The 20,854-nt window shown below is 31.0% G+C and overlaps 1 protein-coding gene across 1 annotated transcript in view; it reads left to right on the top strand.

The window, feature by feature from the left end:
* Positions 1 to 20,854, top strand: part of LOC127738552 (glutamate receptor U1-like) — a 41,093-nt gene that overhangs the window by 5,833 nt on the left and 14,406 nt on the right. Inside the window, exons 2-6 of the mRNA XM_052249839.1 lie at positions 8,763 to 9,095; positions 10,860 to 11,050; positions 15,007 to 15,192; positions 15,567 to 15,668; positions 20,398 to 20,586. Coding sequence (XP_052105799.1) covers positions 8,924 to 9,095; positions 10,860 to 11,050; positions 15,007 to 15,192; positions 15,567 to 15,668; positions 20,398 to 20,586 — 840 coding nt within the window. The 5' untranslated portion in view covers positions 8,763 to 8,923. The remainder of the gene's footprint in view (positions 1 to 8,762; positions 9,096 to 10,859; positions 11,051 to 15,006; positions 15,193 to 15,566; positions 15,669 to 20,397; positions 20,587 to 20,854) is intronic.

Below are 20,854 nucleotides of genomic sequence, written 5' to 3'. Positions count from 1 at the left end.
GAACAATATTTTTTTGATGTTTTCATTATATGGTAATGATTGTTTATTGGCTGCTTGACATCCAGTTGGAACTATTTATCCATATTTAGGATCAACACAATGAGTGATGTGAATATTTCAACAACATCATGAGCATGATGAGTAAGATAGTTGTATTGATATGCATGTAGATCTCAATGTATTAAAATATCCCTTTAAAATACCTGTCACCACATTCACATGGATTACCCTGACTTAGCAAAATATACTCTTTCCTTTTGCTCCTAAAAGCTGCAATGCATTTAAAACTCGTTGACTAGAAGTGGTTGATAACACATCACAAATTATTATGAGCATGCCAATCCAAATACCACCATGTTGGAACTCTTAAATTTACCCTTACAAAAGAGATCTGCTTGCATGCCAAAAGACTAACAAGGGAATATGGAGTTTCATCAAAATAAGATAATTCTGTGATATTTTTAAAAGTTCATGGGAATTTAATATTAATTTCATTTAAGATAGATATATGTCTATGTCTGTTGGAACGATGATCGGAGATGATGATGGTTCTAACAAATATAGTCCGAGATTACTCTGACGTCCAACGGCTGTTTTGCCAGACAAGCTGGGGCCGTGGGGAAGTGGTTGATAACACATCACAAATTATTATGAGCATGCCAATCCAAATACCACCATGTTGGAACTCTTAAATTTACCCTTACAAAAGAGATCTGCTTGCATGCCAAAAGACTAACAAGGGAATATGGAGTTTCATCAAAATAAGATAATTCTGTGATATTTTTAAAAGTTCATGGGAATTTAATATTAATTTCATTTAAGATAGATATATGTCTATGTCTATTGGAACGATGATCGGAGATGATGATGGTTCTAACAAATATAGTCCGAGATTACTCTGACGTCCAACGGCTGTTTTGCCAGACAAGCTGGGGCCGTGGGACCACGGCCCCAGCTTGTCTAGCAAAACAGCCCTTGGACGTCAGAGTAAAAATATTGATGTGATTGTGGTAATCTAACGAAAGATTTTTAATTTTTGCCTCCTAGAACTGGTCTTCAATAATAAAAGGAGATGCATTTCGGATAACAGTGAGTTCAATAACTACTTGTCCATGGCAATGAGCTGACACAACTACATGTTGGCATTCCGATTTTTGACCTTTTATTTACAAATCGATTTATCACACGTGCGTTTGAATCGACAGGAGCAATATATGCACAAGAAAAACGTCTATGTGAAAAAAAAATTTCAAGGAGAAACTAATTTTGGAGCGGCATGCGGCCCAAAAATTTGCGGAAGCGGTAATTATTTTTTTTATTGAAAAATCAATTTCTCCAAAACAGGAGCGAGAAATCCAAAGAACTATTATTCAAATTGGTGTGGCCTAAGGACAATACAAAACGTCATATTAACCCAAATGAAATAACGGGTGCTTTAAAAGGGTTAACAGATCCTGTTCTTTTATAAAATATATTTCTTAGAACAAAGTCAGTTTGTAAATTCGAAAAGCGTCAAATTTGGTTTGATGAGGAGCAAAGTAAAAATATGTTCATGGTCACTCGTGACCCTCCCAAGTAAAACGATTGACCAACTTGTGAAGGGACAGCAATATATTATACTCCTGATTATATACATCTTAGCTGAATACAATCATGACAAAGATTTCATAATTTTATCAATGGAAATGATACTCCATTATAGATGTCACTGCAGTCGACCCCAAATCTGTGAAGCGAGTAAACAATTATACTATTTCTGCAAAGAAGGGAAATCGCTTAACTTTATGATTTTTTGGAAAATTGAAAACAAATATTTGATAATTCAATTATAGAAGATTCCCAATAAAAAACGTTTCATGATAGAAAATTCATTATATTCAGGACTCAAACGACTATTTTTTACTTCATCTTAAGAAGACCCGAAAAGAGAGGTTCTTAAAGGTTCAAAACGTTCTAATCTCGTAAGCACTATTTCACATTTGTAATTCAAAGAACATTTAGGTTGCACTTTATAAATACAGCTGTTTCACAAACCACGCCTCTTTTGGGGAGATATATAATATTCATAGATATTTTGTTTGTTTACATACTGGTTTCCAGATATGATCTCTATGTTTCATCTCATAGAGACATAACTTGGGAATGTTACCAGTATATTTACACATGGTAGCAGGGAATTATGAATTCTGAGGGTCACCTAAAGTGAAAGTAGGGGTAGAACAGAACTTAAGTATAAGTTTAAAATCTTAGAAGTTTGGGGCATATAAGTGTTGAAAATATGCCGCACAGCCCTGTGAATTAAATAGTAGCGCATATCAACTTTACATTCTAGGATATAATTTTTCATGAAACTTCATAGTAAAAGTGGCACAGTGTCAGTCGTAAAGTCCTATGGGAAATTGCATTGTCTATATTTACAGAAATGCAACCATTTTTTTTTAAACAGTGTTCTCTCTGTACGAATTGTAAGCGAAGATACGAGTTTCTTGTTTAGTCGAATGAGTACTTCCTGTAAATTCACTTGTTCTGTGTTTTCATAATAAGTAGAATTAATAAAAAGTTTTCATTTGGGCAAATAGTGGAAAAAAATTGATGTACTTCAAACAATGTCCTATTGTCAGTGCTTGGTTCCATCTTATATATCCAATGAACTTGAAAAAATAACTTTTGATAAGTTTTGCATAATTCTTGATATTTGGAACCGACACCTGAAAACCGCAAAAATTTCCAATTTTTCCAACAAGTCAACTTTTCATTTTTTTTTAGTTACATACCATTTGCCTTAGCCTATGGTGGTAACAGTGAATGAAATGCTAATAAGACATGATCGAGCTTATTGTCTCTTTTCTGCGATTTCAATACCAATGATAAACAGTCATTTCAAAACTACTCCAGCAAGGTAATGAAGAATAATGGTTGAAATTATCAATTTACATGTTCATCTGTTGAAGTAATTGTTACATGTAACAGTACCTACGTTTCTGAACACACTAGGGATATTTGAACTCTGTCAGAGATCTTCCATATGCCCTCTAGTGTCAATTTAACATTATGGGCTCCAAAGTATACTATTGGATGAACATTTTGAATGTTGAAATATATGCTATGTGGGCAGCAAGAGGTACTTTGAAGACGACCCTTGTTAAATTGTGTTGTCAGTTTATACAAATTTTGACTATTTGTACTCTTGTTTTGTCAGTCTTATAACTGGACATACATTTTGTGTTATAATTAATTCAGAAGAGGTAATTAACTAAATTGATAATTATAAGTTTTTGTGTTTGAAAATACAAATGAGCAAAAATAATACTCATTCGACAAGTAGTTTTGAATTGAGATAAGATTCAGTTCTGTTACTTCTTATTTTATGTCCATATTGGAATAGAGATAAGCAGTATTCTTTTGTGATTCAAAATTTATTTGTGCAGCTAAAACACCATTTTATTTATTATCACAAGATATGAAATGCTGAATTTAGAAGTTGAAACTTATTTGTGGTAGTTAGGCTGTAATGCGACACTGTGCAAGTTCCAATGTTGATTTTCCCTTTAATATAGATATTGATTTTGTTGTTGTATGATATGTGTTATTAACTAACCTGTCTAAATTAAATCGTTTATGTTGTAAAATCTATAAAATCATTATAAAATTTCTAAAGTTTAATTGTATCATCATGCAATTTTTTTTGTCAAAGACTAAAACCTGTTCACGAACAATTATCTATATCTATGCTCTATATGTGCCAATTGTTAGCTTTATTAAACAAATTTATCACAAAAAAGTCTGATATGAGATAAATAATGTTTACACATCAACTATGTGTTTGGTCTTATTCGCCAGTAAATTGCTGTGATCCATACATACTACATCTAATTGTGTCTTCTCAAAAAGCTAATTACTAAGTAACAATAAATCTACATTTACCTATAGTGTTATGAATATATGTATTGATAGATGTTCACTGGTGATCGACCTTCACAAATTCACCCTACTGTGAAAATACCTAACAAACTTATAAATGAATTAAAACGAGTCCAAATCAGACCAGCAAGAAAATGATATCAAATATACGTTATACAATATATGCTCATAAATCAACTTTGAAAAACAGATAGGAAATTTGTGTAATACATAAAAGTGGAAATCAAAAATCGCAGAAAAATAAGTACAACAGACCATATGTATCTACCTAAACATCTGAATAGTATTGTATATCTCGTGAGAAACAAAATGCCTTCGAGTAGTTTGATATTCAAATGCATCGCCCTTTTTGCTCTATTAGCGTCAAGTTGATGTTTATAAGTATTCAATCGATATTTATGCTTCCTTTTAGCCATTTTACATATAAAAACAAAACAAACAAATAGACGAGATAATAAAATATCCAAAAAATACGAAAATAAAAAGAACACATTTGTTACTGTCCTTTTAATAATCGCGAGATAAGATGCTGATTTTATTGAGCAATTATTATTAGCGTAATACTATTTACATAATAAAGTTTTATAAAATAGAATTCTACAACATTCCCACTTTTTTCTATCTGTTTCATTGGTGAATGTCTGGAAAAAAATGTAAATAAGTAGGACCAGTTTGTTTTAAACATATTTCATAAGTTAAGTGATTTTTTAAAGTTCAAATCCTTAAATTGACAGCCTCCTATGACTAGTATTGTTTGTTCAGACAAGAATTTTTCATTATTTTGTATTCCTTACCAAATTATGAAATGTTTATGAATGCTCCAAAAAGGCAATTTCTATATTAATTTTAAACATATTTTGAGTCCTAACAAACAAAAGAAGAATACACTTAGTGATAATCATGTGCATTAACCGATTTTCCAGTATTTACAGTAGGCATAAGCTACCCAATTACAAGTGAAAGTGGAAATGGATCTTTTTGCGAAATCTGTTGAATGATATAAAAACCGTAGGCCTTGAAAATTGTTCAAATCTTTTAAGGCGACATAGGTTTATTTGCCAACAACTCTTGAAGTATTTGAAGCTATTTGTTTATCGAAATTAATCCTCCTTTTATTCTGCTTTAGTATATTTGTCACGTACAGACGTCCGTAATGGGCGATTCCCACAATATTTTTGTTGATTTTCCTAGGACGAAACATTTCATCGGTAATTGATGCACTGATTTCCTTTTGATCTATACAGGCTGATATTGTCAGCATCATTGGATTTACCTGACATGACAATGTTTGGATCAGTTCACTGATCTGCATTCGCGAGTGATTCAAGCAAAGATTTATTTTCATTCCTTTCACAAAACAAAAAGCCAGCAATCGTTAATTTGTATGAAACGACCAATTAAAACTCTTAGCCCGGTGTAGCATAACAGTTCTAACTGTAATGACACATTGGAAAGCATGTTTTATCTTGACAACTTTGTGCTTGGGTGAAGGAATATTAAAATCGAAATAGAAAAAATACTATTTGCAAGGTCTGAAAAGAAAAGACTCTACTTTGACAGAATAAAAAAAATATATGATCTGTAGGACGTCGGTTAACAAAAAAAAAAAAAAATGATCAACAGAAATGTAAAGATTATGAAGACATCAAATGAAATTGGCTTTCGGGTTAAATAAAGGGTCGTCGTATTACTTATGAAAAATATTAAAAATATGAAAAAATACAGAGATATGGTATGTTTTAAGAGACTTAAGGGCAAAGATGTGAAAATGACAGGTCATCGTACAGCCTTCAGCAATGAGCAAAACATATACCGTATAGTAAGACCCCTGTATAAAAATATTAGATAGAAGTTAAAAGAAAACAAAATCCAGAGGACTGATTTATGCTACAGATACGATTGGGAAACAAATATTGAAGGCATCCACCAGCGATAAGCAATGGATTACAGATTCCCGTATCTTTGATGTCCTCTTTCAATTTTAATTGTGCAACTAGTAGTATTCCAACAGACCTAAATATTTACTTTTCCACAGTAAACATATACTAGGTTGGTACTAAATGTGTCTATAAACTACATTTTTCCTCCGTTCTATATTATTGTTTCTTTTCTAAGTAAGTCATGTGATAATTTAAGAGATACCACCTAGTTAGGACAAAATATGTCTAAACATTCAATCGATTGGTAGATTCAATATTGATCTTTCATATGAGTCAAAGTTTCATGATGTATGGGATTTTGTTTTGATGTGCACTTTTCATAATATGATGCAGCCTTTTATGACGTACAACTATTCTTACATTTTGTTCCCATTTTATTATATGGTGTATGTTAACGAATGTATGATGTGACTTTGTAATTATTGCATGAACAATAAATGACCTGCTTTACCAAAAACCATCGGTATGACCCCAACAACGATGAACTGACATCTCATAAAAACGTTTTGACCGCATATTGACGACTTTCGAATGTGAGAAATTTCACTTTCACATATATGTCACAATGATTATATTATTACGTCAATGTAAGAACTGATTGCTTGATGACGTCGTTTACGCCGATTGACCCCGGGTGTATTATAAAGATAATTGAACCGCATCATAAAATGGTACGAGCAAATAATGTAGTGATAAAACCACATCACAAAAACATGTTTCGGGGCCTTTTATAGCATGTTATAAGATATTGGTTTTGCACATTATTGAAGGTAGTACGGTGACCTATAGTCTCTAACTTCTACGTCATTTGATCTCTTGTTGCGAGTTGTCTCATGGGCAATAATACCACATCTTATTTTATTGTGTATAATATAAAGGCAGCACACACTATATAAAGCAGTGTGCGTATTGTATAAAGCATCATATAAAGCAGCATGCTTATAATATAAAGCATAATTTAAGGTGGTACATAACACTACAGGGAGATAACTCTGTAAAAATCAGCTGAACGTTTAAATCACGTTCTATTGTTAAGGAAATATTAAGCTTCTCAATCATCAAAATTAGTATTTGTCAAACTGCTACATATCCAAAGAAATTTTTCCGATAAAGTGTGTGGTTCAAGTTTTTGGAAATTTTTATATTTTTGTCAAATGGTCAAAATAAATATTTTGTCAAAATTTTATGAAAATTAAACGAGCCAAATTAATTTTAGTCAAGGTGTTTGGTACCATCTTTAAATAGTATTTATATAATATAAAGCAGTTTACATAACATATAAAGCAGAGTTCACATTATACATCTGCAATTATATAATTTCATTATCACATGATACATGTAGTATTCCATTTGCACATCATTTAATGTCATATGCACACCACAAATGTTATTTTACATCATATAAAGACAAGGGCACATAGCACAGTGACAAACCCTATTGTATAACGATAGAAGATACACATCATGAAATGTGGACATTATATTTGCACGTCATATAATGACCAAGTAGACAACATATAAATTTTGTAATACATCATATAATGACAAGTGGTCATCACAAAATATTGTTTCCTTTACATATGAAAAATCATTTAATACAATGGTAAAATATAGCGTATAATTCCATAATAAGAAAGTTTAAGCATCCAATGCCTGTTTTTATATCATGTTAAGATGAAGATATATGTCAAATAGTTACTCTAAATATGAACAAAAATGTAATCAATTGATCCAAATACTAGTTATTTAATATGCTTAAAATGTCTAGATTAAAGTAAACTGTTTGATGTTTAGATAAATGTCTAACACAAATATCTTCTGGTTAATCTGTTTTCATTGGTGGTTATAAAATATATTCACAATTTTGAAGTATGCTACAGAACAGATTTTGAAAACAAATGGCATATTGGTTTGTTCATGGATTTACTAAAAATATTTCCATTTCAATGTAGAAAATCCCATGAAATAATGCAATTTCTGCGGGATTTTATGATCCCATAGGACTTTGTATCTTTTAAATCAAATTGCAAGCAAATAGAAATTCTAAAGTATAGAGCTTTAAAATTTGGTATTTAATAATTCCCATGTTACTCTGCATATCATGGTTATTTACATGACAATATCTTATAAATTGGCGTCATTTTGGCAAATTAGATTTTTGTAACTTTAAAGTGTTCAGTGTTCATTGGGATGTTCATGGTAATGCTGGAAATACTTCCATTTTGATGTAGAAAATCCTGTCATAGAAAAATAAAGTAAGCAACAGTTTTACCTTTGTGTTATAATTTAGTAGCGTTTTCGAGTACTTGAGGTCATGCGTTAAAACCCTGACCGGATAAAAACTAAACCTTGATTGTGGACAGACATATGTACATGTATCCTTAAGTCTTTTATCTTTTATGTTTCTTTAAATAAGAGAATTATTCGTTAGAACACAATTCTATTTGTTACATCTTTAAAAAAAGCTTTATAGAAAATAAACTGTACGATGAGTGCCTTATCCCATAAATTGAACATTTGAATACTATGTTTCTTCTTAAAAACCACTGGAGTAAGTGTAAATATTGTTGTATTCTTTAAATTTGCTCCGGAATTCTTAAAATATCACCCAAGGCTAGTTTTTAAACATGTGTTCAAACCGACTTACTAATTAATGACCTGGTTATCAAATGATATCTCTGCATTGTCGTTTCAAATTCTTTATTTTTGTTTCAGTATTTTCTTTTTACAAAAAGCCGAATTGATTTTATGGTTGTTATTTATGTATGAATTGTATAGGACTGAACACAGATTGTAATTGATCCATTTTTGGAGTGATTGAAATATTCTGTATTTTAATGTATATTTTGAACTGTCACATTCAGATTCATTGTGATCGTTTTATATTTTGATGTTTTGTAGTTACTGAATTGTATCATTTAGACTTGGATTGTATTGTAATAGCGGCAAATGTCCAAATTCCTGAAGCTGTTGCAAGTTTAATAAAAATTCCTGTTATTGATTGGGGAAAGGATAAGCTGACAAATTTAAGCACGCCAGTGACGTCACCTGATGGCTGTTCAATGACGACAACGATAACAACAGTCGCTCCAAACGAATGTTCATTGCCTGTAGGGAATTATGAATACCAGGAGCCACTGTTTAACAACGTAACTGGTGCAGCCATTACTTTGATTTCCGTTATCGTCCACTTAAAGTGGTCTTCAGTTTGCATAGTATTTGACAATGATACAGGTAAGATGACATATCATTTATAATAATTTCAGAAAAGAAAAAAAAAATGATTACAAAAGTTGAATATAAATAAAGTTACCAAAATTAAAGCATATCAATGTGGATGGCACTTAATTTACAATTTTTAAACAATATGAATAAATCGCCAAGACTGGTTGGAAAATTTGAAAGTATACTGACATGATTTATAGCGTATCTTTCTTAAATTGTCCATTTATAAATAAAGAAATTGTTAAGAAAGAAACTAAAACTAAGGTTCGAAAACCTTCAGACAAGGTTGACCTTAAATGGATTTACCAACACATGTTAGTTTCTTTTGGTCATATAAGAGGGCGAAGGATACCAAAAGGACATTCATAAGTCGAAAAGAAACTGACAACGCCATGGCTAAATAAGAAAAAGACAAACATACAAACATACAAATATACAAACAACAGTACACAAAACAACATAGAAAATCAAGGACTGAGCAACAGGAACCCAACCAAAAACTGGGGGTGATCTTAGGTGCTCTGGAAGGGTAAGCAGATCCTGCTACACATGTGGTACCCGTCGTGTTGCTCATGTAAGTAAAAATCCGGTGATATGTCTAAATCGGTAGGTCACATTCGGGGGAAGGGGACGAGATTGTAGTTACGACAATTGGAACATATTCGTCGTCATCTGTGAAACAGATATAACATAACGGTCAACCAACTTGTGATAGCGTCCATAAATTTCACGAAGGGATAATTTCAACTGGTTATTGTTTTAGTCCCCTTTGGACATACAGCTCGTCACATGTGTCGGTTTTAATATATGATTGGCTTTCAAAGATTTTGAGCGTACGTGAAAGAATAAAAAAAGTTAAGAATTACTCTTGGTTTTATCACGAAATATTCCTTGTTATTTCAGGATGTACACATTTTTAATTCAGGGATTACTCCCTGTTACATCAGGAATAAATCCTTCTTATATCAGGAATTAATCCCTTTTTATATTAGGAATTACTCCTATGCATATCAGGAGTTATTCCTTGTTATGCAAAACATTCTTGTGGAATTTTGTGGCAAAAACTGATTTGCTGCACTTCTTCTGAAATGTATTTAAAAGGTCTGTATTTATATTTATATTGGTAACAACAAGATCACATTTTTTTGTCGCTACAGATTAAAAAAGATGTAAGATATGCCTCTATAAAACATCAACCCAACATCATATAAATCAGACAGAGATCTTTCATAATTGATATGGAATAGTGTCCGAGTTTAGGAACACAAATTCCATCAACAGTTATATTCCATACAGAACAGAAAAAAACTTAAGATATTACATGTTATAAAGGCAACAAGTGCCGAAATAAGAATTTTTGAACCGGTATCACGGTCCTTTTGATAGATTTGACCAATTTTAAAGCACTAAGATAGTCCCATTTTAATCTTGATCATTTGATTTACAAAAAGTTCAAAGACAAACAGGCAAAAAATAAATGAAATAAAAAGTATACACTTTACAATACCGGTATAATAAACGCTTAAACACAGTCACACACTATTCATTGATAAATGATACCGTAATCAAAATTACTTGTAGTTATCAAGTGCAAGGTTAAATTACTCAAACTGTTGATATAGATATCTCTCTGATATTGGGGGTTGTGTTTTTTTATAAAGATTTATGTTATGTTGTGTAAGTTTGAAAACAAACTATTTGTTGAAATTTCGAAATTTGAGATATCAAAGGGACCATAATAATTAGAGTAAATGGTGGTTTTCTTTCAAACAGAACACGAGGCAATGCTGCTGCATCATGGTTTGTCTGATGTTGGAATATTTGCCGATGTGCATAGTTTGCAGCAGATGACCTCAGAAAAGATAGATTCTCTGATGGAAGAAAAATCTGCTGTTTATGACGAAACAAGCCTAAACTGCACAATTCTATGTCGTTTGGAATCATGTCAACGATATTTGGAAAAGGTAAATAGTTAAACATTTCATTTCGATTGAAGTATAATAAGAACTGTAAATCTATATTCAACATGGTGGCCTTGGGCTGCTTTGTGCTCTTTGGTCGTGTTGTTGTTTCTTTCAAACATTCCCCGTTTTCATTCTCTATTCTATCAAGATGATGGTAGTCATAATACATTTGATTGAATGATTGATTGGTGTTTAACGCCACTTTCAGCACTATTGTTCTATTACGTGGCGGTCAGTTGTTTATTGGCGGAGGGAGCCGGAGTGCCCGGAGAGAACCACCGACCTTCGGTAGAAAAACTAACAATCCTAGTTAATTAAGATTGGAGTCTAGTGCACCTGCCACGTGTGGGAATTTACAACCTCAGTGTTGACAGGCTATTGATACATTAGATTGACTACTTAGAACACAGATTTATGTACAGAAAAAAAATAAAAAAACTTGTTTCAAAACATATTTAAACATTTCTTGTATACATTGAAAAATCTACTTAATATAACTGTATTAGAAAGTAAAAACTGAGCTGCAATCTTTAAAGTTAACTTTAACTATTAACACCAAGAAACGAATTATAAGTGAGTTTTCAATTTCAATCCCTTTAAAACACGTAGAAGATTTGCGCTACGATTTTTTTTTCTTCAAATTTTATAAGAATATTTAAAAGAATATTATTATATTTCTGCAGTTAATTTTTCTGAGTTTTTAAATTTTTTAGCAAAATAATCTCAAAATGCTCATGTGTGGATCACTACATATATATAGCTATTGAAATAACCAATACATAAAGCGGAGGTGTAAAGTACATTTCTAATATGGTTTGAAGGACTTTAGATAGTGTGACGGGAAAACTGACCTGGGGTGTGATGAAAGGCTTTGATCTTCTTATTCTATCTGGCTTTGAAACTTCAATTTTTTTTTCAACAATTAGGGACGACTTAAGTACACACCATCCAACAAACATTTCGCCGCATCTATTGCGCCTGAACTGTTTATATAAATATAAAAAAAAAATTGCTGCAAAATTAAATTGCTCTTTCTTCTGTTTTCTAGGAGAAGTCGAGTGTTGGTGGTTGTTGAGGTTTATTTTCAGTGCTCGTTTTTTGTTTGTTAATTAAATGTGCTATGTATCATAAAGTAAATTTCGTTTAAGTCGACCTTTTTTATGCTGAAGTTCATAACAAATCTATCTTAAATTCCCGTTTATAAATTTATAAATTATTAAGAAAGTAATATTTTATCTCCTTCAAGCAGAGTTGACCTTAGGTTGATTTTGTTATTTTTTTTAGGTACTTTTTGGTCATAGAGCTCTTTAACGATTTGGTTCTTTTAAATCCTCGGCTTTCAAATAGTCGGCTTTGAGAGGTCCAGATGAAGGTAAATTCAGAAAAGCGTTTCGGACACATGAACTTTATGAAGTGTTGTTTTTTTAAATTTTTGAAGACATTTGAGTATAAATATAAGTTTTCGGAACCTTTTCTATAGTGCGTGAATCAGTTGATTAGATATTTGGTATATAGTCCAAATATTAGAGGTAAAAATCACGTTCCGTTCTAGTTTTTGAGCGATATTTGCGATTGCTTGATTTTAGTAGTATCAGCTCTTAAACGTTTGTATAAGATTTTTGACTTTTGAATATTTTTGAATATAATATAGTCGATACATCTGCTGATGGACTATTAGTCCCCGAGGGTACCATCAGCTCAGTAGTCAGTATTTTGGTACTTAAATGATTTATTACAAATCTTTCTAGAATTGTCCGTTTATGAATTTTTATATTATAAAGAAACTAAGGTTTCAACTCTCTCAGGCACAGTAAACCTTGAAAGGATTTGGCTATTTTGTTAGGTCCTTTTGTTGTCACATTGTTGTCAATAAATGGATTTCTATGCGACTGTCATACAAGCGAGAGGTTTAGCTAGCTATAAAATCAGGTTTAATCCACTATTTTTCACATAAGGAAATACCTGTACCAAGTTAGGAATATGACAGTTGTTTTCCATTCGTTTGATGTGTTTGAGTTTTGATTTTGCAATTTGATCAGTGACTTTCCGGTTGAATACTTTTTTGGTCATATAGCTCTTCAACTGTTTTGGTCTTATACATCATTGGCTTTCAGATATTCGGCTTTGGGCGTTCCTGATGAAGGTAAATCCTTAAAAGCACTTCGGACGCATGAAATTTATAACGTGTTGTTTTAATTTTTTTGAAAAATCATAAATTTGTTAAATCCACTTCTGGTGCATTTAAACTGAAACCGTTAATATAACTCTTTTAAGTGTAAACCTATCTAATGTTCCTGCCAGTAGGATGAATTATATATCATGTGAATGATCCCCACAATACTTGTTCAATATAGTCATATTTCTACAACGTTGTTTCCCGTGGGTTTAAGGGGCATTGAAGTCATAGTGCCGACTATATGATACGTAATGACAATCGATGGATTGTTAATTGTTTTAAGATATTATATAATGTACAGTCAGCTTTGCTACTACAATAACTATAACAATTTTTTTGTTTGTTTATTGAAATGCTTATTTTCAAAACAGAAAAGTATTAATTATTTATGAAATGAAATAATAATTTTCCCAAAAACTAAAACATAACGACATTCAACTTTGAAATGTTCTGTTGTTCCTGCAAATATTTTAGTGCAATCGCAGTAGTAGGTTTATATATTTATTTGACACAATCATATGTGTCATGTTGAATTCGTTATCTCAATTATTAATATTAAATTAAATTTCTTTGTCGGACAAACAAATATAAATACACCTAACAATCACCTATAAGTAGAATAAATTTGTAAGTTATTATAAATCGTTTATTGGTCTTATGTCGAAAACATATGTAATTTATAAATGACAACAGCTGTTTACCCAAAATACTGGTTTTGACCATACCGAAAGAAAAAATCTCTTTCTATTTCATTTTTTATTATGTTTGAAAATTATAATTGTAATTATTCTGCCCCTTTAAGGCGCCGTGGTAAACAAAGTATTTGTTTGTTTTTTGTTTGTTTGTTTTTGTGAAAAGGATAAAACCATCATTAACATAGGCTGACGTTTCCTATCCTTTTGCACAATTATATAAAATATGTTGTCAAAGACAGATGTATCATGATATACCGTTGTACCATAAAGCCTCTGTCGTAAAGATTTCCCATGTTTACTAGATTTTGCCATCAGCGATTTATTGACAATTTTTTTAATTAAAAAGAAAAATTGTCAGAGGGCGTACATTTGTTTACTGTTACATATGTATGAGGTCGAATTCCACTCGTGGCAAGGTGCGTTTGACTCCGATCTTACTAGTAATTTCAAGGATTGCCAGGTTTCCACCAATAAAAACTTGCCGCCGTGACATAGCAATAGCCACGGGTTCTAACGCAGCGTAATATACCTATAATCAATTTTTTCGAAGAATTTCTAATTTGCCGTTTTCTAGTAAATAAACTATAACTCTGAAAATAGATCATATTTACGTCTTGCACTTACTCAAGTCATTAGTGATTTACTCTTATCTTCAACAAATGATTGAAATTAGTAGTCTAAGGGTCTGTATACATTTTTTCGTTTACAGTTTTGTCGTTCCATAGTTACAGGACCTAAATCTTTGGACAATTTTGCAAATGTTGAAACGCAAGTCTGTATTAGGGGTCGGCTTATTACTTGACAATTTCCAATTGTGTCGTTCGAGAGTTATGGTACTTTACAAAATGTATGTTATTTCCCATTTTGCGTACTTATTTCTCAAATCTGCCTGATGAAATGTTCACACACTTCATTGTTCATTCAATAACATGCGTTGGATCTCAAACATTACCTACTGCTACTGAAGTGTGAACAAGCGTACAGCTGTCTTGACGCTGTTGTGTATCCTCCTGTAATTGGCGATGTATTTTGAAGTTCATATTGTTTGTACGCGAACAAATTTACCAATATTTATATTATTACAGCCATTTGATTATGGACGCATTAATATGGTTCGATCATCTCTACTACACAACTCCAGATGGTTGCTCGGAATTTTTCATGACGGGGATCTCTCGGTTTTGGAAACAAACAGCAGTACAAAATTAGACAATGTAGCAGTGATACAATACCCGACATCGCTTCTAAACAGATATCAACAAAATGAATTGGTATGTTAGTATGAATTTGTGATATAATCTATTTTCATTTTAAAGATGTATAGCATTTATTCTCTATATTTCCCCTCCCCCCTATGCAATCCCAAACTGGGACGAATTAAAACAAAGAACTACAATACTCTTTTAATACTACAAATACATGTCGAACCGAAAAAATCATTCTAAAAGTTACTTAAAATTATCTATCAACTTTCTTCCTTTAAAATAATAAAACAAAACAAGACCTTTGATGCAGAGATAGACGACTTCCTGAGGTACTCCTGTAAAAATACCAAAAAACATTGATGAAAGTTCTTTAGAAAGGACAAAAACGAGTTTCTAACAAACATAAATGCCTTCTACGGTTGTTATGGATTTATTTGTAGAAATTAGAAGATGCTGTCAGGAATGTTTTCATGCAAATGAGTGAATTAAACGACTCCAATACAAGGACATTAACAGAAGCTGCCATAGAAGGACTTTATGATGTAAGATTTTCAATACTGTTGAAATAATGAGAATTTTTCAGTGGAAAACCAGACAGTTATATATAACAAACATTATGCTTAACTACAAAAGTTACTGTGATATCATCAATTTGTAATCCATTTGGTTTGGTCGTATGACTCCTTATCCTTTCATTTTAATTGACAGACTCATGGAGACATACACGTCAATAACGAACCTTAAAATTGGAATCACAGTAATACAAGTCCTGTTAAATACGATCTATAATATACCCTTGACAAAAATATCTATATAAAGAACTAAACTACGAAATATGAGAATCATTGAAAAACAAAAGTAGTTCAAATATTTGATGTCCAAACCAAACGGACTTATGAGAACAAAAAATCATTTGTATACTTTTCAGATAGTCATAATAATTATAGGAGACGTGTTATTTGTCAATTAACTCAATCCAGTTCCCACTTTATTGTTTTCACTAATTTCAATCTGGTTTTATTTATAAGCGGCACAAACAAAATTGAGGGCAATTACAAGTGGCACATGCCTCAATGCCTGTTGAAGAGTATTCTTACACTGTAAAGTATAAATAAGTTTAAGTGTATGTTTAAATGCATAAAGTCAATTCAGTTATTAAAAATATTTCTATTGTAACGTAAAGTCAGACTGTAAACATATGTAATTTCGACAAGTTTATATTGGCGTACTACGCTATGAATCAACGTTCACAGTACTTTTGATCTGTTTAATTTGGTTTACGAAAGAGTTTTAAAGAATAACTTAAATTCATTTTTAGCACATTATTCAAATTTTCGTATATTTATTGGTCTCAAATTTTAAAACACAGATACAACAAAGGACAGTAAGTATAGTATTTGGAATCATAGAATAAATGTTTACTGTATGTAGCCTAAACTTAAACTTGTATGAAAATTAGCCTAACATAGACTTAATATACTTGTTGACCTTATCTTCTATACTGATAGCTACTTTCCATAACATTTCAATCTTCTATATATTTGTTAGTTAACTACAAATATTTTAACTAAAACGATCAATAGCTACAATTTAGACAAACATTTAAAATATGATTTTAATACAAATATTGATAAAAGCGGAATTTTGAAATAATATTTCGTTCAGTCAGTTTGGCCAAAATTTGTCAAAATAAAATCAGAAAAATCGTTGATGTATTCTTGACTTACAACTCATTGAATCCGTATAATGTGACCTTCAGTTTAATACCTTAGCTAGTGATTGGTTACGCATGTATTAGGCGTGTTCAGTTGGAAAAAGGAAAAGAATGTCAACATTGAAAGTGAAACAAGGGCGAACCATTTAGTGAAAAGTAAAATCACAAAAATATTGAACTCCGAGGAAAATTCAAAAAGGAAAGTCCCTGATCAAATGGCAAAAGACTAATTCGATTCACAAAAAATATTCTTATACATGTCAAAACGATGATAAACTTTAGTTTTAATCTATAATATGAAATCCAACAGACAGAAAAATCCAATCGCTATTTTGTTTATATTTATGTGTTTAACGGGTTATATTACCGTTGGCAGTCTATGGAGGTAATCTAGACGGTAAATTAGATTGCGTCTAGACCAAAATACACACAAAATGCTGGTACATATTATCGAGTACACGCATTTTTAATTGTTTAATTCATACTTTTTGTAATTTGGATAAACGTTTTAGTGTGTTATAAATCAAATATGAGAATTGGAGTCAAATCGGCAAAAGTAAATTCGACAGCTAATGCCCCTTTAAGTAACCGAAGAAGCTACATGGAATTTTTTTCACAATTAAAATGTAAAACACAAACGATGTCCTAGAAGCTGTAAAAGACTCCCTATATCTCAGGTTCTATAAGCAATGATTTGTTAAAGAATTCTATTGAATTTGAATGTGAATGCATTATTTACAATTAACTATTACAAAAACCCCATTAACATTCCATCGCTATGATTTTCGTCGTGGTGATAAATTTCTGATAGCCATCTAAAATCATTTTGTACTTTGACATTTTAATCTTTCGCTCCCTGTTTCTTCTGTTGTTTCTTGTACTTCTTTCTCGTTTATATCAATTATTATTTCATAAAGTTTCCATTATATATTGAAAACATTTTTTTTTCTTCTTTAAAAAAATGTTTGTTATGGTATCCTTAAATCTGATACATTGATATTATGTTTATATCATTCCATCCTGTAGTTTGTACTTTGATCATTAATTATTTTGATGTAGAATATATAAAACAATCTTTGTGCAAATATTTTTACGACGGTTGTTAAATAATAAAATTTGTTTTCCTATGAGTGGTTTTAAAAGTATATATCATCACATATAACAACAATTAATTGCTTGCATTAAAATGTGATCACCAAAAAAGTAAGCAAGTACTTTTAGCATTTGTATTGTGAAACGATTTGAAGAATTGCGTCGTCTTCATATGAAATATTGGTTTCCATGAAATGTACTAATATCATTAGATGATAACCTCAATGACAATAACATTAACAGTACCAATTTTACTGCACAAAATGCGCATGTCCACAATAAATGTCTCTTCAGTAATGCTCGAGACCAAAATATTCTAAATCCAAAGTTATTAAAAAAAAAAAATTAAGAGCTTATAATGTGTAACACTTTATTTGTTCCTCTCTCATATTATTTTATGGCGGAAGATTTGTCTCTGTAAATAGTTACCAGACATTGTATTTCACGGGTAAATTTCTTCCGGAGGAGTGAACAGTCTTTCCATCTTATATTGAATGAATTTAACAGTAAATGCTTTCCAGTTATAATTTCACATGAGCTTGTGAAATACAATCTCATTGTCTACTATTTAAGGTACTCACAATATATATATACTTAACCATAATGATAAATGTGTCACCAAGGCAGAACATATTTGCATAATTTATCAATCAAAGGGAGGTAATTATGAGAGTTTTTCATTATATGTATACTATATTTCGGAATAAATTTCATAGTAAAATTGTTTCTTTTTTTCTTAATTTCTTAAATATAAAATGATGATTTGAACTTAAAACTAAATAGACGGAAAATATTTCACAGGTAATACTATCCAGATTTGAAATATTTTGCGGGGCAGCATTGCGCTGTAAAATACTGTATGGAAAGTATTTATCATTAAACAGGTTCCAAAATGTATTATACACGACGAAAGCCCTCATATCGTAAAGGCGCATTACTGTAGTGATGTAACTATATTTCTACCTTTACCTTTTTAATTGTACTCACATCTGAAAACAACTCACTTAAACCTGTATTTCACTTACCTTATTTTCTCATTAATCAGGATATTATTTCACAATTAAGATCTGTTAAATTATTTCTGGTTTTGTTACATATTTTTCATGATAATTTCTTCTTTTTTATATTGTGAATATGTAATAAAAATTTCTGTTTGAACGGACGATATTTTACTTTATTTTATTTTACAATCAACATCTGTGATATTATTTCCGATTACAATACAATTTTTTGGGATTTTTAATCACTCCTTCAGCTTTTATTTAAATACTCCCTTATTAGTTCATAGTATTTGCAAAGATTTAGTTTTTTATTAACTTTCCGATATTTTAATCGTTAAATCTGACTACTTTGGCTGAAAACAACAATTTCACACCTTCTATTTGTAAAACTTTCTGGTAAAAATTGCATGTCAACGAAAAATATCTCACAGTGAAATAATTACATTACATGTATGGCTCGTTATAACACGTTATCTTTATTGGCAACCATCAATGTCGCGTCATTCTGAAATTAACCTTCATTTTGAAATAAAATGTAACATTCATTATGACGCAATCTTCCACAATAAAATGCACAGGTAAATAAAAGAAAAACTTGAACGAAATCGTGTTTTCATGATCCTAGCAAACAAAATGTAGTTATAAGTATTCAATGCTTCCTTTAGTAATTTTATAGGGTTGTAAAAGCGTACGGGCCTCCGCTCCATTATTTCCTAGGAATGGAGAGTTATTTGAACTTTCTCTATAACATAAATTTACAAAAAAGAAGCTTTCAATTCTTAAATAATTTCCTCCGGAACGATTCTTACAATATCACATGTAATATTTTTCCGCCGGATGTTACTTCATCAGGATAGAATTTTGCTTTACATTGGTCATTTGATTTGATTTGACACTTGATATTTTGATATCTAAATATCTCAACAAAAGGTAGAGTGTCATCCTTCTCCTTAAAAATAAATTTTGATTATACATATCTCCGAATTAAAAAATCACATGTAAAGTAAAAACGCATTTACCTTTTTGAAAACATCATTGTTGTACTTCTAAAATCAGTAAAATGAGGACATTTGTCTTATAAAAATACGTTGGTTAATTATAACTTTCTATAGCGACGGTTTTGATTTTTTTTCAGAAATGTCAGTGATCAAGCTTGATTCTAATGAATAAATGTTGCTAGGCGAGTAAAAGGTTACTAATTAAGGCGTGAAAATCCGGTTTATAGGCCATGTTTGCAAAATTGAATTGGCTTGTTTATTACTTAGCTACAATAAATGACGAGAATTTTTGATAAATATGACATTATGCGATTGCTATCATACCCCATTAAACCAAACTATCTGATTAAATTATTGCAGACTCACATGGAGGATGATATCTGCATTATCAGCATATTCAGAATTAAATAAAAATTTACAACATACATATTTTGTCAAATTTTTTGAATTAGATTTCTTTTTATAGATTGATTCCGATGAATTTAAAGATTGTGCATGGCTGCCAATAAAAACACTAATATGGCACACAAGGAAACGAGGATTGAGTACTGTTGGATATACACAGCTAACGGGAAGTCTACTTGTGTCAAAAAACGTTTATCCAAACTCAAAATTCGGCTTTAATAGACGTAAATTCATTGTAAGCTCTTTGCCAGTAAGTGATTTGTATATGTATTTATATATTCTCTTAATTAAACACTAAAAGCATGTAGGTTTGTTCATTTAGAGTAAATTAATGAGCACATATAAATATATTTATTTTTTTTATTGATAATTTTCAAGTTTGATTAGAAGTCAGCTGCATAAAAACGACAATGAAAGTAACGATAATTAAAAGTTACGGTCCAACTTAGACGTATTCACGTCTATCGGAAATAGGACAAAAACAAATATTGGTAAAACATACAGTTGCTTGTACGTAT

The sequence above is a fragment of the Mytilus californianus genome, unplaced genomic scaffold (assembly GCF_021869535.1).
Source record: "Mytilus californianus isolate M0D057914Y unplaced genomic scaffold, xbMytCali1.0.p SCAF_4, whole genome shotgun sequence".
Lineage (NCBI taxonomy): Eukaryota > Metazoa > Mollusca > Bivalvia > Mytilida > Mytilidae > Mytilus > Mytilus californianus.
This window is presented reverse-complemented; position numbering and strand designations above follow the sequence as displayed.